Consider the following 14,525-nt stretch of genomic DNA (forward strand, 5'->3'; position numbering starts at 1 on the left):
TAATGCTAAAGATGACGGAGCAAAGAGCTAGTGGAGTGCTGTTAGAGCTTATCATCAGTGAAAACTAATGAACAAGTGACTAATAAGTGTCATGTTTATTCTGTCATTACCCATTCACTTATGAAAATGTTACACATGATGCACTTTATTATTTTTTAGAATGTTTGACTTATAGGAGCTTTTATCTTGTAAACTGCTGCAGATTATTTTTAGATTGATATTTTTACATTTAAAAATCCACAAAGCTCCTGCATTTGGACATTTTTTAAAAAATGTTTGCACTACAAGGAAGCCTAAAACTCAGGACACTTTATTGGTCATTTAAGATGTTTTTTTTTTAGTTTATCCTGTAGATTTTTATTTTATCATTTATGCCAAACCCTGTGTTTTCTGTATTTGTTAAAACCAAAATATTGCTGGTCTGCAGTGTAACCTGATGGACAAGTTTAGTTTGTTTTTAAAATGTGAAAAATGAAAGACTAAAAAAAAAAAAAGTGATATAATTTAGTATTTTGGAGAGCAATGTTCTAAACTTTTAATTTATATTTGAAATAACTACCTCATGTGCAGTTAAAACAAGTTATATTGTTTCGTGGATATTGTTCAATGTTTTATAATAAAATAAGATTGGTATATTCAACATGTATGCTTTAAAAAAAAATTAAAAATCGGGATTGGCAAAAATCAGAATCGGCAGGTAAGTGCACCCCTATTCAAGACCTATTGACTTCTCATCAGTCCTTATGTGATGTGCACAAGTTTCAGGCCACTATGATGATTCCTCTTGTAGCTAGAGACTAAAATCCTCTTTAAATCTATAAAAATAGCAAGCTTCCTATGGGTTTTAGAATATCAATATACAAGAGACTTTTTTGTGCATCTTAATAGATTCTATAAAAGTGTGTACATTTTGGAAAGTCTAGTGCAAATGTGTGCTAGAGGCTGCTGATTTAAAATATGGTGTGGTTTGGCCTAAAATTGAGAAAAAATGCCAAATTTGGCCCGCTAAATACAAAATTTCAGACTTTCTGTTGAATTTAGATTATAGGTCCAAAATAAATTTTTGCTAGTCACAGTCTAATGCATTCAACAACTGAATGCCATCCAGCTAGCTTAATCCACTGAAAACAAATTGCACCCCCAGGAAGGGTCTCAAAAATCCAAGTAAAGTGGTAGTAACAGAATAATAATATTAAAAAGAAGAAAAAAAAACCTTAAGGGAACAATAGGGCCATCACACAACTTCTGTTGCTCAGGCCCAAAGTATTTTATTCAGCTAATTCAACCCCGTGAACTGCCACCTTAACGTGGTGGGGTTGTTTGAGTGCCCGAATGATCCAAGGAGCCATGTTGTCTGGGGTATTATGCCCCTGGTCGGGTCTCCCATGTCAAAGAGGTCCTTGGTGACGGGTCAGACTAAGCGCAGTTTAGAAGACCCTCTATGGACATTATAAAAGCATGGACCGTGACGTTGCCCGGTATGGCACAGCCGGGGCCCCGTCCTGGAGCCAGGCCTGGGGCTGGGGCTCGAATGCGAGCACCTGGTGGTCGGGCCTTTGCCCACGGGGCCCGGCCGGGCCTAGCCCGAAAGGACGACGTGGGCCCGCACTCCTGTGGACCCACCACCCGCAAAGGGATCCGTAGGGGTTGGGTGCAGAGAGGACTGTGTGGCGGTCGAGGGGGGTTGCCTCGGCGGCCCGGTCCGCCAACGTCACCTCGCTGGGGGGGAAGGAGCCTGAGCTTATGCGGGAGGTTGAGAGGTACCGGCTAGATATAGTCGGGCTCACCTCCACGCACAGCTTGGGCTCTGGATCCCAACTCCTGGAGAGAGACTGGACGCTCCACTTCTCTGGCGTTGCCCGCGGGAAGAGGCGGCGGGCTGGGGTGGGCTTGCTTATTGGCCCCCAGCTCAGCCGCCATGTGTTGGAGTTTACCCCAGTGAACGAGAGGGTCGCGTCCCTACGCCTTCGGGTTGGGAACAGGTCTCTCACCGTTGTTTCGGCCTACGGGGCCAACATTGGCGCAGAGTACCCGGCCTTCTTGGGGTCCCTGGGAAGGGTACTAGACGGTGTCTCGACTGGGGACTCCATTGTTCTACTGGGGGACTTCAACGCCCTCGTGGGCCGCGACAGTGAGACCTGGACAGGGGTGATTGGGAAGAACGGCCTCCTCGATCTGAACCCGAGTGGTGTTTTGTTATTGGACTTCTGTGCTAGTTACAGTTTGTCAATAACGAACACCATGTTCGAGCACAAGGGTGTCCATAAGTGTTCGAGCACAAGGGTGTCCATAAGTGTACGTGGCACCAGGACACTCTAGGCCGGAGGTCGATGATCGACTTTGTAGTTGTATCACCTGATCTCCGGCCACGTGTCTCGGACACTCGGGTGAAGAGAGGGGCTGAGCTGTCAACTGATCACCACCTGGTGGTGAGCTGGATCCGCTGGCAGGGGAGGAAGCAGGTCAGACCTGGCAGGCCCAAACGTGTGGTGAGGGTCTGTTGGGAACGTCTGGTGGATCCCTCTGTCAGTGGGGTCTTCAACTCCCACCTCTGGATGAGCTTCTCCCAGATCCCGAGGGAGGTGGGAGACAAGGAGTCCGAGTGGACCATGTTCTCCTCCTCCATTGTTGATACGGCCATTCGCAGCTGTGGCCGTAAAGTCTCTGGTGCCTGTCGCAGCGGCAATCCCCGAACCCGGTGGTGGCGCCCGGAAGTAAGGGATGCCGTCAAGCTGAAGAAGGAGACCTACCTGGCCTTTTTGGCTGGTAGGACTCCGGAGGCAGCCGAGAGGTACCGGCAGGCCAAGCGTGCTGCAGCCCGTGCGGTCGCAGAGGCAAAAACTCAGGTCTGGGAGGAGTTCGGAGAAGCCATGGAGGAGGACTATCAGTCGGCCTCAAAGAGATTCTGGCAAACCGCTTGGGGTCTCAGGAGGGGGAAGCAGTGCTTCACCAACACTGTTTACAGTGCAGGGAGGGAGCTGCTGACCTCAACTGGGGATGTTGTCGGGTGGTGGAAGGAGTACTTCGAGGGTCTCCTCAATCCCACTGCCACGTTTTCCGATGAGGAAGCAGAGGCTGGGGACTAAGAGGCGGACTCGCCCATCACCCTGGATGAAGTCACCGAGGTGGTTGAAAAGCTCCTCGGGGGCAGGGCTCCAGGGGTGGATGAGATTCGTCCTGAGTACCTTAAGTCTCTGGATGTTGTAGGACTGTCTTGGTTGACACATCTCTGCAACATCACGTGACAGTTAGGGACAGCGCCGCTGGATTGGCAGACCGGGGTGGTGGTCCCTCTCTTTAAGAAGGGGGATCAGAGGGTGTGCTGTTCATTACTTTTATGGACAGAATTTCTAGGTGCAGCCAGGGACCGGAGGGGGTCCGATTTGGGAACCTCAGGATTTCATCTCTGCTGTTTGCAGATGATGTTGTTCTTTTGGCTTCCTCAAATCAGGACCTTCAGCGTGCACTGGGGCGGTTTGCAGCCGAGTGTGAAGCAGCCGGGATGAGTATCAGCACCTCCAAATCTGAGGCCATGGTTCTCCACCGGAAAAAGGTGGCTTCCCCTCTCTGGGTCGGTGGAGAGTCCTTGCCTCAAGTGAGTGGAGGAGTTCAAGTATCCCGGGGTCTTGTTCACGAGTGAGGATAGGATGGAGCGTGAGATCGATAGACGGATCGGTGTGGCGTCAGCAGTGATGCGGTCGCTGTATCGGACTGTTGTGGTGAAGAGGGAGCTGAGCCGGGGGGGCAAAGCTCTTAATTTACCGATCGATCTACGTTCCTACCCTCACCTATGGTCATGAGATTTGGGTAATGACCGAAAGGACAAGATCGTGGATACAGGCAGCCAAAATGAGTTTCCTTCGCAGGGTGGCTGGGCGCACCCTTCGAGACAGGGTGAGAAGCTCAGTCACTCGGGAGGTGCTCGGAGTAGAGTCGCTGCTCCTTCACGTCGAAAGGAGCCAGCTGAGGTGGCTTGGGCATCTGTTTCGGATGCCTCCTGGTCGCCTCCCTCGGGAGGTGTTTCAGGCATGTCCTATTGGGAAGAGGCCTCGTAGAAGGCCCAGGACACGCTGGAGGGACTATGTCTCTGAGCTGGCCTGGTGTCGCCTCGGGGTCCCCCCAGAACAGCTGGAGGAGGTGTGCGTGGATCGGGAGGTCTGGGCATCTCTGCTGAGACTGCTGCCTCCGCCACCCAGCCCCGGATAAAAGCGGAAGAAGATGGATGGATGGATGGATAATTCAATCTGAACAAACACAAAAACTAGCTTTTTCACTAAAAATAAATAAAGACTTCCAAACAAAATATTCAATGAGCTGCATAAATCCCACAAATAACTAAACATTTTGCTATCCATAATCAAAGCAGCTTTAAAAACATAAAACCTACAACATGAGCTCTCACAACACGAACAAATCATACCAGAGCAAGCAAGTGCAGAGGCAAATGTGCAGCTACTCACCATCATTGCTGTAGATATCACATTTGCTGTCATCATGCTCCGATTTAAAGGGAGAGCATTATGAGTAGTTCATTTCACAATGGTTTTGCTCAGTGATATACATTCCTTTAGCCTCATTCAGAGAGCCAAAGTTGGAAAAGTTCTGTTTCCTCCTTCTCTTGCTATTCCACGCAGTTTGTAAAAAAGTGAGCTCAGTGGGATTTCCAACTCCTCCTCCTGAAAATCCTCATTCCTCCTACACAACATAAGAATGTGTGCTCCTCCCTCTCAAACTACCTCACAGATAAAACAAACATGGCAAAGGCAGGGCATTGTCGTAAAAATTGTGCTGTTTTGGGCTGCATTGAACAAGGGATAAATATATTTTTACTACCCTCATCAGAGCCCATCAGGAAACAGTAGCTGGATTTTCTAATTGCTGATCATGTAAAAAAGTGAAATGGGTAGAGTCCTGGCTGGCAGAGATTGGAAGTCTATTCCATCGATTTTCAAAAAGTGCTCTGATCGGGTCCCCCACCAGTCCGAATATGTACATCCCGGGCAGAGTCCGAATTGTGGCCCCTGAAGGCCCTAAAATGTCAGTGTTTCCCTCTACCAGGGGTAAACTCGGTCAATGAAAGTCGGCATCAGCATACACGCCTAATTATGTATATGCATGACAGTGATATTGATAGGTTTTCAATGTAGTGAGTCCCGGGACCCACAGGTGGTGATTTGAGTGGGTTTCTGGGAAATTCAATGGGTTCCCAATAAAAAAATGTATTTCTTTCTATTTCTTATATTCTTCTATTTCTTAAATTGTAGAGTTAAACTCTCTTAATGGTGGTATGATATGGCTATAATTAGCAGATACTGTATATTCATGTATGTTCAAAATATCTGAAATTAAACAAATACAATTTCAAATCTGAAAGGTTTATTGCACAACTTTCACAGTGGCAGGTTATATTGCTCTTTTGTAGCAACATAAAAAAGCACCAAAATAAATGACTAAAATTCAGATGGGTGAAAAATAGCATAATACTGATCCTTTCAGTGTGCTCCAGTGTGCAGGTACTGTGCCTCCTAGAGAACACTCCCTCCGCAGAGACACTCGTGCCAGGAATGCACATACCTCTTGGCCAACTTTGAAATCAAAGGATACAGCACTTGATTCTTTCAAATGCTAGCTTTTAATATGGATTAGTGAATCTTGCACTGATTAACTAGCCGAAGAGTCAGCTGCTGCCATCGCCTCTTTCCCCTGGTCCATTCCTTCAGGAGTCAGGGCAAAAAGCAGCCATGTTTCTGTCATTTAGTTATTACTAGTACAGTACCCGTTGGAAGTATGTATTTATATAATGGGAGCTAGGGATGTAAGGATTCACTCAACTCCCGATACGATTCGATTCACGATGTGATTCTCTCACAATTTATCTATACTATAATTCAAGGGAGGTCTGTGTGGTTGTGTGGATGTGTGTGTGTGGAGCAAATATCTCCCGGACGAGGTGCCAGTTCGACTTGAAACTCGGTCGACGGGTTCAAAATACCCCCAGTGTGTGTATCTGTTATTTTGGAGTAATTTGGTCATTAATTTTATTTCACTTCTGGAGGGCGCCGAAATGAAACCTATTCAGCTTTTGACCTCAGGGTGTGAGGGGGCGCTAGCGCACCATCTTCACTGCACAGCTCAAGAGTAAATGGTAAATGGTAAATGGACTTGATTTTATATAGCGCTTTATCACCACACTGAAGCAGTCTCAAAGCGCTTTACATATCAGCTCATTCACCCAATCACTCTCACATTCACACACCAGTGGGACAGGACTGCCATGCAAGGCGACCACTGGGAGCAACTTAGGGTTCAGTGTCTTGCCCAAGGACACTTCGACACAGTCAGGTACTGGGATCGAACCCCCAACCTCTCGATCAGAAGACGACCCACTACCACCTGAGCCACGGTCGCCCAAGAGTAAGAGCAAGAGTAAGAGCAAGAGTCACGTGTGCGGCCAAAGCCAATCGCTGCACACACAGCTAAGCAGCTGTAAACACATGAGCGATAGAGAAGAAGATAGTTTAGACCGAGACACGGAGCTCTGAGTCGGAGGTATATAACAACTAAAATTCACTTCAGTTCGATTTTAAATCAGGGCTGCTAAAGGCATACATATTGTTGAGCGTGTATGAACAATGCATAGACTGAAAGTAATAATAGCATAATACATAATAAAAATGTAAGTTGTCACAAAGCAAAAAAAAAAAAAAAAGAATAGAAGATCATCTGACGGACTCGACGTTTACATGAGTGGTTCACACTCACTAAGACCTTTCTTAAATGCTAGTGTAATGTTGGTCATTGTTGCACATTGTGTGTCCTTAAAGATTATGGAGACATATCTGGATACAAAATTAATCAAAATAAGTCAGAGGCAATGATGATATCAGGAACATGGCCTAAACATCTAAACGAGACAGCGTCATTTCACTGGTCTAAACAAGGATTTAGGTACTTGGGAATTATTATAACACTGGAAACAACAAAACTTTTTGACGCAAATTATAATAAGCTGATTAAACAAATAAAAAGTGACCCAAGTGACTTTTATAGATATTTGCAAATTAGGCACTACATTACAAACCATAAGGAAAAAGAAAGAATTGGCAAAATCCCAAACGGCATAGAACAATATTTTATCACAATTTCAGAAAAACACCTCCCCATTGGTAAACATGTTTCTCATCTTTCTAAAAGATTGTCAATAGACATTGTTGAAAATACTTATAATATCAAGGAAAAGTGGGAATTAGAAACCAATACAGTAATAGAAGATGAGTTATGGGACAAACTCTGTGATAGGTGCCATAAGGGAATTAATAGTCGACAGTGGAAGGAATTCGACTGGAAACTTAAACTGCATTATTTTCATACTCTGGTTATTTTAAATTATGTGAAAGATACCTCTTCGGCTTTATGCTGGAGACAATGTGGTAAAATAGGTGACCATACACATATATTTTGGGACTGTCCAGTAATCCTTGCATATTGGAAAAGTATTAAAGAAAAAATAGAGAAAATTGTAAAAAGAGAAGTCCCCTCAAACGTACTGTTTTACTTAATGGGTGTTATATCAGTTGATGATTTTGATGCTGACCAAAGATACATTTTACGTGTATTACTACTATTACTGTGTGTGTATGTGTATGTATATATATATATATATATATATATATATATATATATATATATATATACACACAGTATATATGTGTGAGTATGTGTATGTATATATATTTATTTTATTTTATTTTTATATATTGTATATCAGATATTGCTGTGTATTAGTGTGCCATGTATGTTGAGAAGTGAATGGTCATATTATGTGCATCGTATGTGTACAGAACACTTTCATTTATTTTCATTATTATTTTTTGTTTTTCACTTGTCTCAGATAATGTTCTTTTTGTTTTGTTTTGTTCTGTGAAAAATATGAATAAAAAGTTCAAAAAAAAAGAAAGATACAAAAATACACATAATGACTCCAAAAAACATACAATACAGAAAAATATACCAAACAAAAAAATATAAAAGTGAGTAAAAAAAACAAAAACAAACAACAAACACATTTATCATGCTCATATCCCATAGAATTAAACCAGGAAAATTGCACCCACATTTGCACCCGCAAATATACCGCTTATGCTCCAACATAAATGCATACTTCCAACGGGCACTGTACTAGTTTCACAAAACGGGGGAAAAAAAAAACTTGAAAATACTGTACTATTTTTCTTTTATATTTCATTGTCAAAATAATCCCTTGATAACTATTCAAAACAATGCAATTTAACTAAAAATAAATCTTGAATGAAATAAATAAAGTAATAATACAAATGAAGAAGAAGCCTATTTATCATTATTATTATTATTATTATTATTATTATTATTATTATTATTATTATTATTGTTTCTGGGTTGTTCTTTGTTTTTTTTATTTTTATTTTTTTTGTTGTTTGTTTTGTGCACCAACTACCAAGACAAATTCCTTGTACTGTCCTTAAAACTGTACATGGCCATTAAAAACATTTCTGATTCTGATTCTATTCATTTAAATTCTGGTTCTATAAAAAACAATGCAAAACTACATAATAGTTCCTTTTCTTTTTAAAAGTGCAACTGAAAGTGTATTTTGTGCCTTAATAATTAGACTTTAAAAAAAAAAAAAAAAAAAACAGTCTACTCTGTATTTACTGCAATTCAATTTTCAGAGCATCGATGTGAACCGTGATACCTATGAATCAATTTTTAACTGCCTTACGGATAATCGTTACATCCCTAGTGGGAGCATAAGTAGAGTTCTCAATTATGGCCAAATGAGTAAGTTGGTAGTAGAGTAGGTTGGATGTACAAAGAGGTGTACATACTATGAGTGTTATAAAGGGGTATATTTGTGGGTGCAAGGTAAAATAGTGTGTGTGATTTCCCTGGTTTAATTCCATTCTAAATTCAAGCTGCAGTAATCAGGCGCGCTTTACTATGTAGCATAATCTACGTAACATGTAAACACCTAGATCTGACTCAGAGAGTAACACTACAGTCACTACCACCCTATAGACACAGACTGTAACCGGACTAAATAGTGGTCCTTTATACACTCAACACTCATACCTGCACGCATGTCACGTCAATGGTGATTGATAGTGAAGCGCACCTGATCGACGTGTGTGTGTAGACTCCCTACCTGGGAATCAATCTCCTCCATTGGTTCTCTCACACACACACCAGCTGCTGAGAAATGTGCAGCTTTCAACACAGCAGCCATTGCCCGTCAATAACTTCAAGGTCCCATCATAACTTCCGGGTCTAAATAGCAAACTGTCAAACTAACATGAAAATAAATATTTTGAAACGTCATCACCAAATAAGGAACAATAAAAATAGGGATGTAACGATTAATCGTAAGGCAGTTAAAAATCGATTCATAGGTATCACAATTCACATCGATGCTCTGAAAAATGAATCACAGTACTTTTTTTTTAAACAGCAGAGGGTGCTATCTATCCTTCTCGTCTAAAAGTGAAGGCAGCGGGCGGAATCTGCTACTACTTTCTTTCTGGGCGCCATCTACCTTAAACATGTTCATAAATTATTCCTTACCCCTTTAGCACCGAAATAATATCTGTAATATTACGTGAATATCTGTAAAAGTCACATTTTTCTATTAGCTCTGTCTGCTAGCATAGCTTCTCTTCTTCACTGCAAGGATATCTGCATGCCAACCGACCACTGGGTTACCAGCGCCATCTGCTGCTCCAAACAAATATCTGACGTAAATACAGTGAAATTACTGGGTTTTTTTTTTTTTTTCAAGTCCAATTGTTAAGGCACAAAATACATTTTCAGTTGCACTTTTAAAAAGAAAAGGAACTATTATGTAGTTTTGCATTGTTTACTATAGAACCAGAATTTAAATTAATAGGCTTCTTCTTCATTTGTATTATTCCTTTATTTATTTCATTCAAGATTTTTTTTTTTAGTTAAATTGCATTGTTTTGAATAGTTATCAAGGGATTCTTTTGACAATTAACTATAAAAGGAAAATGGTATAGTATTTTCTTGTTTTTTCCCCCCAAAAAAAGAGGAATATCTGTCTACATTCCCATTTTGTAAAATAAATCGTGAGAAAATCGTATCGTGAATCGAATCGTATCGGGAGTTGAGTGAATCGTTACAACCAGAGTAAAAACTTGTTTTTCCTCAAAAGAGAAGTCCACAGGAGCTCTGGCACGCATCGGAAGTGAGCTGTGTAGTGAAATAGATATAGATGGTGCGCTAGCGCTCCCTCACACACTGAGGTCAAAAGCGGAATAGGTTTCACTACTGGGTGAACATAGGTTTCACTACTGGGTGAACATGAATGTGCTGTCAAGCCGAAATAAAAAAAAAAATAAACATTTGGAAATGACCAAATTACTCAAAAATAACAGATGCACAAACTCAGGGTATTTGGAAGCTGTTGACAAAGTTTCAGGTCAAACAGGCACCGCATCGGGAAAATATTCGCTAAACACACAAACGCACGCACACACACACACAGACCTTTCTTGCATTATAGATAGATGAAAAACACGGTATGGTAGCGCTCTAGCCGAAAAGGTAAAGTTCAAACAAATTGCATGTGACTAGGGATGTCCCGATACAACTTTTTCACTTACGATACAATACAGATATTGCAGCCTTGAGTCGTGGCCAATATCAACCCGATACAATATCAGCACGAATCAAAGATACTTTTATTACTTATTTTGTAGTGTGGAATGTTAGAAAAGGCTTGATCAAGTGATGTTACTCAAACAGAGAACAATAGTCAGCAACAGAAGGTATGATAAAAAACTGACCCATTCATTATTAACCAATTGGTTACATAAATGTTAACCTTCAATATAATATCTACAGTATTCTACAATTGAATAAATATAATATAATATATATCGGCGATTAGATGCAGTCCGACAAAATCTGATATTCATTTTCTGGTTGATATCGGACCGATATCCGATATCAACATCGGATCGGGACACCGCTACATGTGACAAGGCTCAACCAATCATGTTTGTGCATTGCTGGAGTTAAACAATGTCGACTCAAAGCAGAGGAGGAGAGGGAAAGTATCACACATTAAAACAGAAAGAAAAAAGAAATTAAAGTTTGCATTATGGAGAAAAAAATAATAGAAACAGGCGACGCAGCTGGAGAAAAAGAGATGCATACACGGAGCTGGAGAAAGGGAGACAATTAGACTCTCTGAGAATGTCATTCTTGTTTTGCTCTTTTGTTTTCCTTAACATTCGTTTATATTTTATCATTATTAAATTTTGCCATCCTTATTCTCATCTCTCTTTTCTCTATATTAATTGCTGCACTACGCCACCAAAACAGATTTCTCGTATTGTGCAAAAGCTAAACTTGGCGTCAGAGAGCCACACATTTACTGCCCAACGTCTCCATTAATGTTTCCTCTGAATTTATTGGATTTAAAAATATTTTTGTATGTTTTGGAAATATACACTTACACACATTATATCATAACTTACAAATAAACAAAGATAGTATAGTAAATCAATCCTGACAGGACATGCTAGAGCTCAGTTCTCAATTTAAACAAAAAAGTGAAAATTTAATGAAGTTGAAATTAGGAGGCAAAAAACGTGAGTCTCTGAAACTGTGGTTAAGATATGTTTATCATGTGTGAAATTAGTCCAGACATTTAAACATCCACAATTTACTCCATTGATTTTTCATTTAATTTGAAAAGGCCTATCGTTTTATGGAAATGTTAAGTTCAATTACGTGACAATATCAATAGTAAAAAAAGAAACGCGATTGGAATTGTAAAGAATTCTTGTTAACAGTTATTTACTCAGTTGTTGATATAACTACAAGACTACTTAAATATAAATTACATAATGTGATTGGACATTCTGATTAAACGGACCTTTGCTTCAAGAAAATGTAGCAAACAGCACCTTCTTGAATTTTAATTGAATACCCTTGACATAAAGCATAGAAATGCGATTTTACAGCAAAAAGTCTTCACGCATCACACCGGTGGATCCACTTACCTTGACGATAAGACGGCGAAGTCACCTCCATCTATCAGCCGGATCTTGCAGAACAGCACTCCATTGACAAAAGGCACGGCTGTTAGCTCCTCCAGAGTGAAGTGCACCTGGAATTTGAACTTCTTTTTTTTTGTGAGGAAAGCCATGTTTCTCAGTGTGCTTCGCAGGCAGTGTGAGGCATATGTTTTATGGTGAAAGCTGCAGACCGTTCTGTGCCTGTAGGTTAATCATTTCTTAAGGCATGTGTGGATTTGAGAGAAAAGGAGTTTTTTTTTTTCGCGTTTTACAAGAATAAACCCACCGTCTTCGACCAGCCGAGGGCTTCAGTTTGTCTCACACAGCTTTCGCGCATCACTGTCAGGTTTTAACACTCCCCACTTCTTGAAACACGACTGAACACGGGCTCGCACTCTGCCACGCACACACCGCAGCTCAAAGTCCTCACCGCTTAGTAAGTTTACGGCTCCGCACACGAGGAACCACGTAGAACATCTGGTTACATCTGCAAAGGAACCAAGAGAAACTTGCTAGATTCAACTCATAATCCCCAACTCCCGTTTAGCCCCAAAAACTTCCACAGTTAGTCGGTCCGTAAACGCCTCACGGGGCGGGTTAGGGACCGTCCACAAATTGTCAGCCTCTCTGCGTACGAATTAGCTGCAGGTCTCTATAATATTTTCAAAAAATTGAGTCTGAGTCTGGTTTTCCTTTTTCGCGAATGCATTTTTCAAAACATATTCAAATGTAAAAGTTAAAATACACTCACGTCATTAATGCTTATTGTTAAGTCGTGTGTTAAGCTCATGTAAGTGGGAAATATGTATCAATCAGTCAGTGAGGGAAAACTCGACAAGCAACAGTTAACCACGGGCCCCACCGGAACTGCAGCTTTTTGGGGTGTTCCTGGTCTAGTATTCAAAGTAGATTAAGAAGATAAAGCGGTTAATCAGCCACAGGGTCATATACAACTCAAGCAAGCACTTGACATGGGGCTGGCTCCAAAACATCATAATTCAAGCTATAACCACTGGAAAGCTCCAACGAAAGGAAAGCATGCAACTATATTTGAACATTAAGCAGTGGAAAAATGTGGCTAAGTCTTGAATTAGGTGATATAAAAGGTAAAAACATGATTTCAGGAAATGAGATTGACAGGAAAGGACTCTGTTTACTACAGGATAACAAAATAATTTTACTAAAATGTAAATTCTACTGTGAAACATGGTGGAGGTTTAAACAGTCTGTGGGGCAACCCTAATACCCCAAGTAATTAAGGTACCAAATTCATCATAAGAAACTATTAAAACTGATATAATTAACAAAATAAAATAAAAAATACAGTGTCTTGGGTGTGCGCTCTGCATAAGATGGGATAAGAATTAAAGATTGATAGAGGAAAAATACTCAAATAGGTGGCTGACTTGGGCCACCTAGAGTGAAGGGGGGATATAATTGGTAAACCCCCCCTAGTTTGAGCCCTAAAATGTTTCAACGTCATCTTATCTGTATTATACAGAATTCGATTCCTAAATAATACCTTTTTTGTTGTTGCTGAAAACAAATGTATTTGAGTATGAAGAAGTGTTGATAAGACTCTTTTTCTCATCCCACTTTTAGTAGTTACATGTGTATAAGACAAATATCAAATTTATGAAATGTCATTCATATTACAAAACTCTGTTAAAAGATTTAACTTCTTGAGTAATCGTTTGTATATATAATATAAAACACCCTTCTATATGATTCGTCTGAAAGGACAGGCTGGAAGCAGTCCAACAAAAAGTGCTGACCTATTCTTAAAAAGATGGAGATTGATATAAAAAAAACTAAAAAAAAAACTGCTGTAAAACACTGGCCTCTCGTGGTTAATAACTAACATTGCAAACTAAAGAAACTGGCTTGTTGGTTTTTAGACTGCTTGTGACAGAGCTCAAAACTTCACACAAATAACTGCAATAAAACAATACACCTTTACAAATTAAATAATACACTTTATTAATCCTATTATATATACACTATCATATTTTAAAAACATGAAATGCAAAGCCAATCAGTGCATCTGCAATGGTTGATTGTAAATATTGCAGGCGTTATTTGTACTCCCTCATTGATATATTTCTTATTAAAGTTATATAAATTGTGCAATGGAGTGGGTGTACCCCAACCTAATGCCCAATGAGAGCTTGTGATAGGCACCAGCAGCCCCCCGCGACCCTGAAAAAAGGAACCAGGCGGTCAGAAAATGGATGAATGAAGTTATATAAATTCATCAAATACCAGACAGTTCCTAGAGGCCCAACATACTAGAGCAGAATGCACTCCACGCACATCTCAGCAAAGCCAATGCGTGCTAAACTCAAATTTTCAACTCCATGGACTGCTCCACGTACCTGGTGTCACACCAAACACTGCTCAACGTGTACTTTTTACATTGACCTGCATTAACATTGGCCTTCATTTCAC

General features: G+C 40.7%; 1 protein-coding gene across 1 annotated transcript in view; it reads right to left on the reverse strand.

Moving 5' to 3' along the window:
- Positions 1–12,656, reverse strand: part of eeig1b (estrogen-induced osteoclastogenesis regulator 1b) — a 46,378-nt gene extending 33,722 nt beyond the window's left edge. Inside the window, exon 1 of the mRNA XM_028462604.1 lies at positions 12,063–12,656. Coding sequence (XP_028318405.1) covers positions 12,063–12,208 — 146 coding nt within the window. The 5' untranslated portion in view covers positions 12,209–12,656. The remainder of the gene's footprint in view (positions 1–12,062) is intronic.
- Positions 12,657–14,525: the final 1,869 nt, after the last annotated feature.

This window comes from Gouania willdenowi, chromosome 12 (genome assembly GCF_900634775.1).
Source record: "Gouania willdenowi chromosome 12, fGouWil2.1, whole genome shotgun sequence".
Classification (NCBI taxonomy): domain Eukaryota; kingdom Metazoa; phylum Chordata; class Actinopteri; order Blenniiformes; family Gobiesocidae; genus Gouania; species Gouania willdenowi.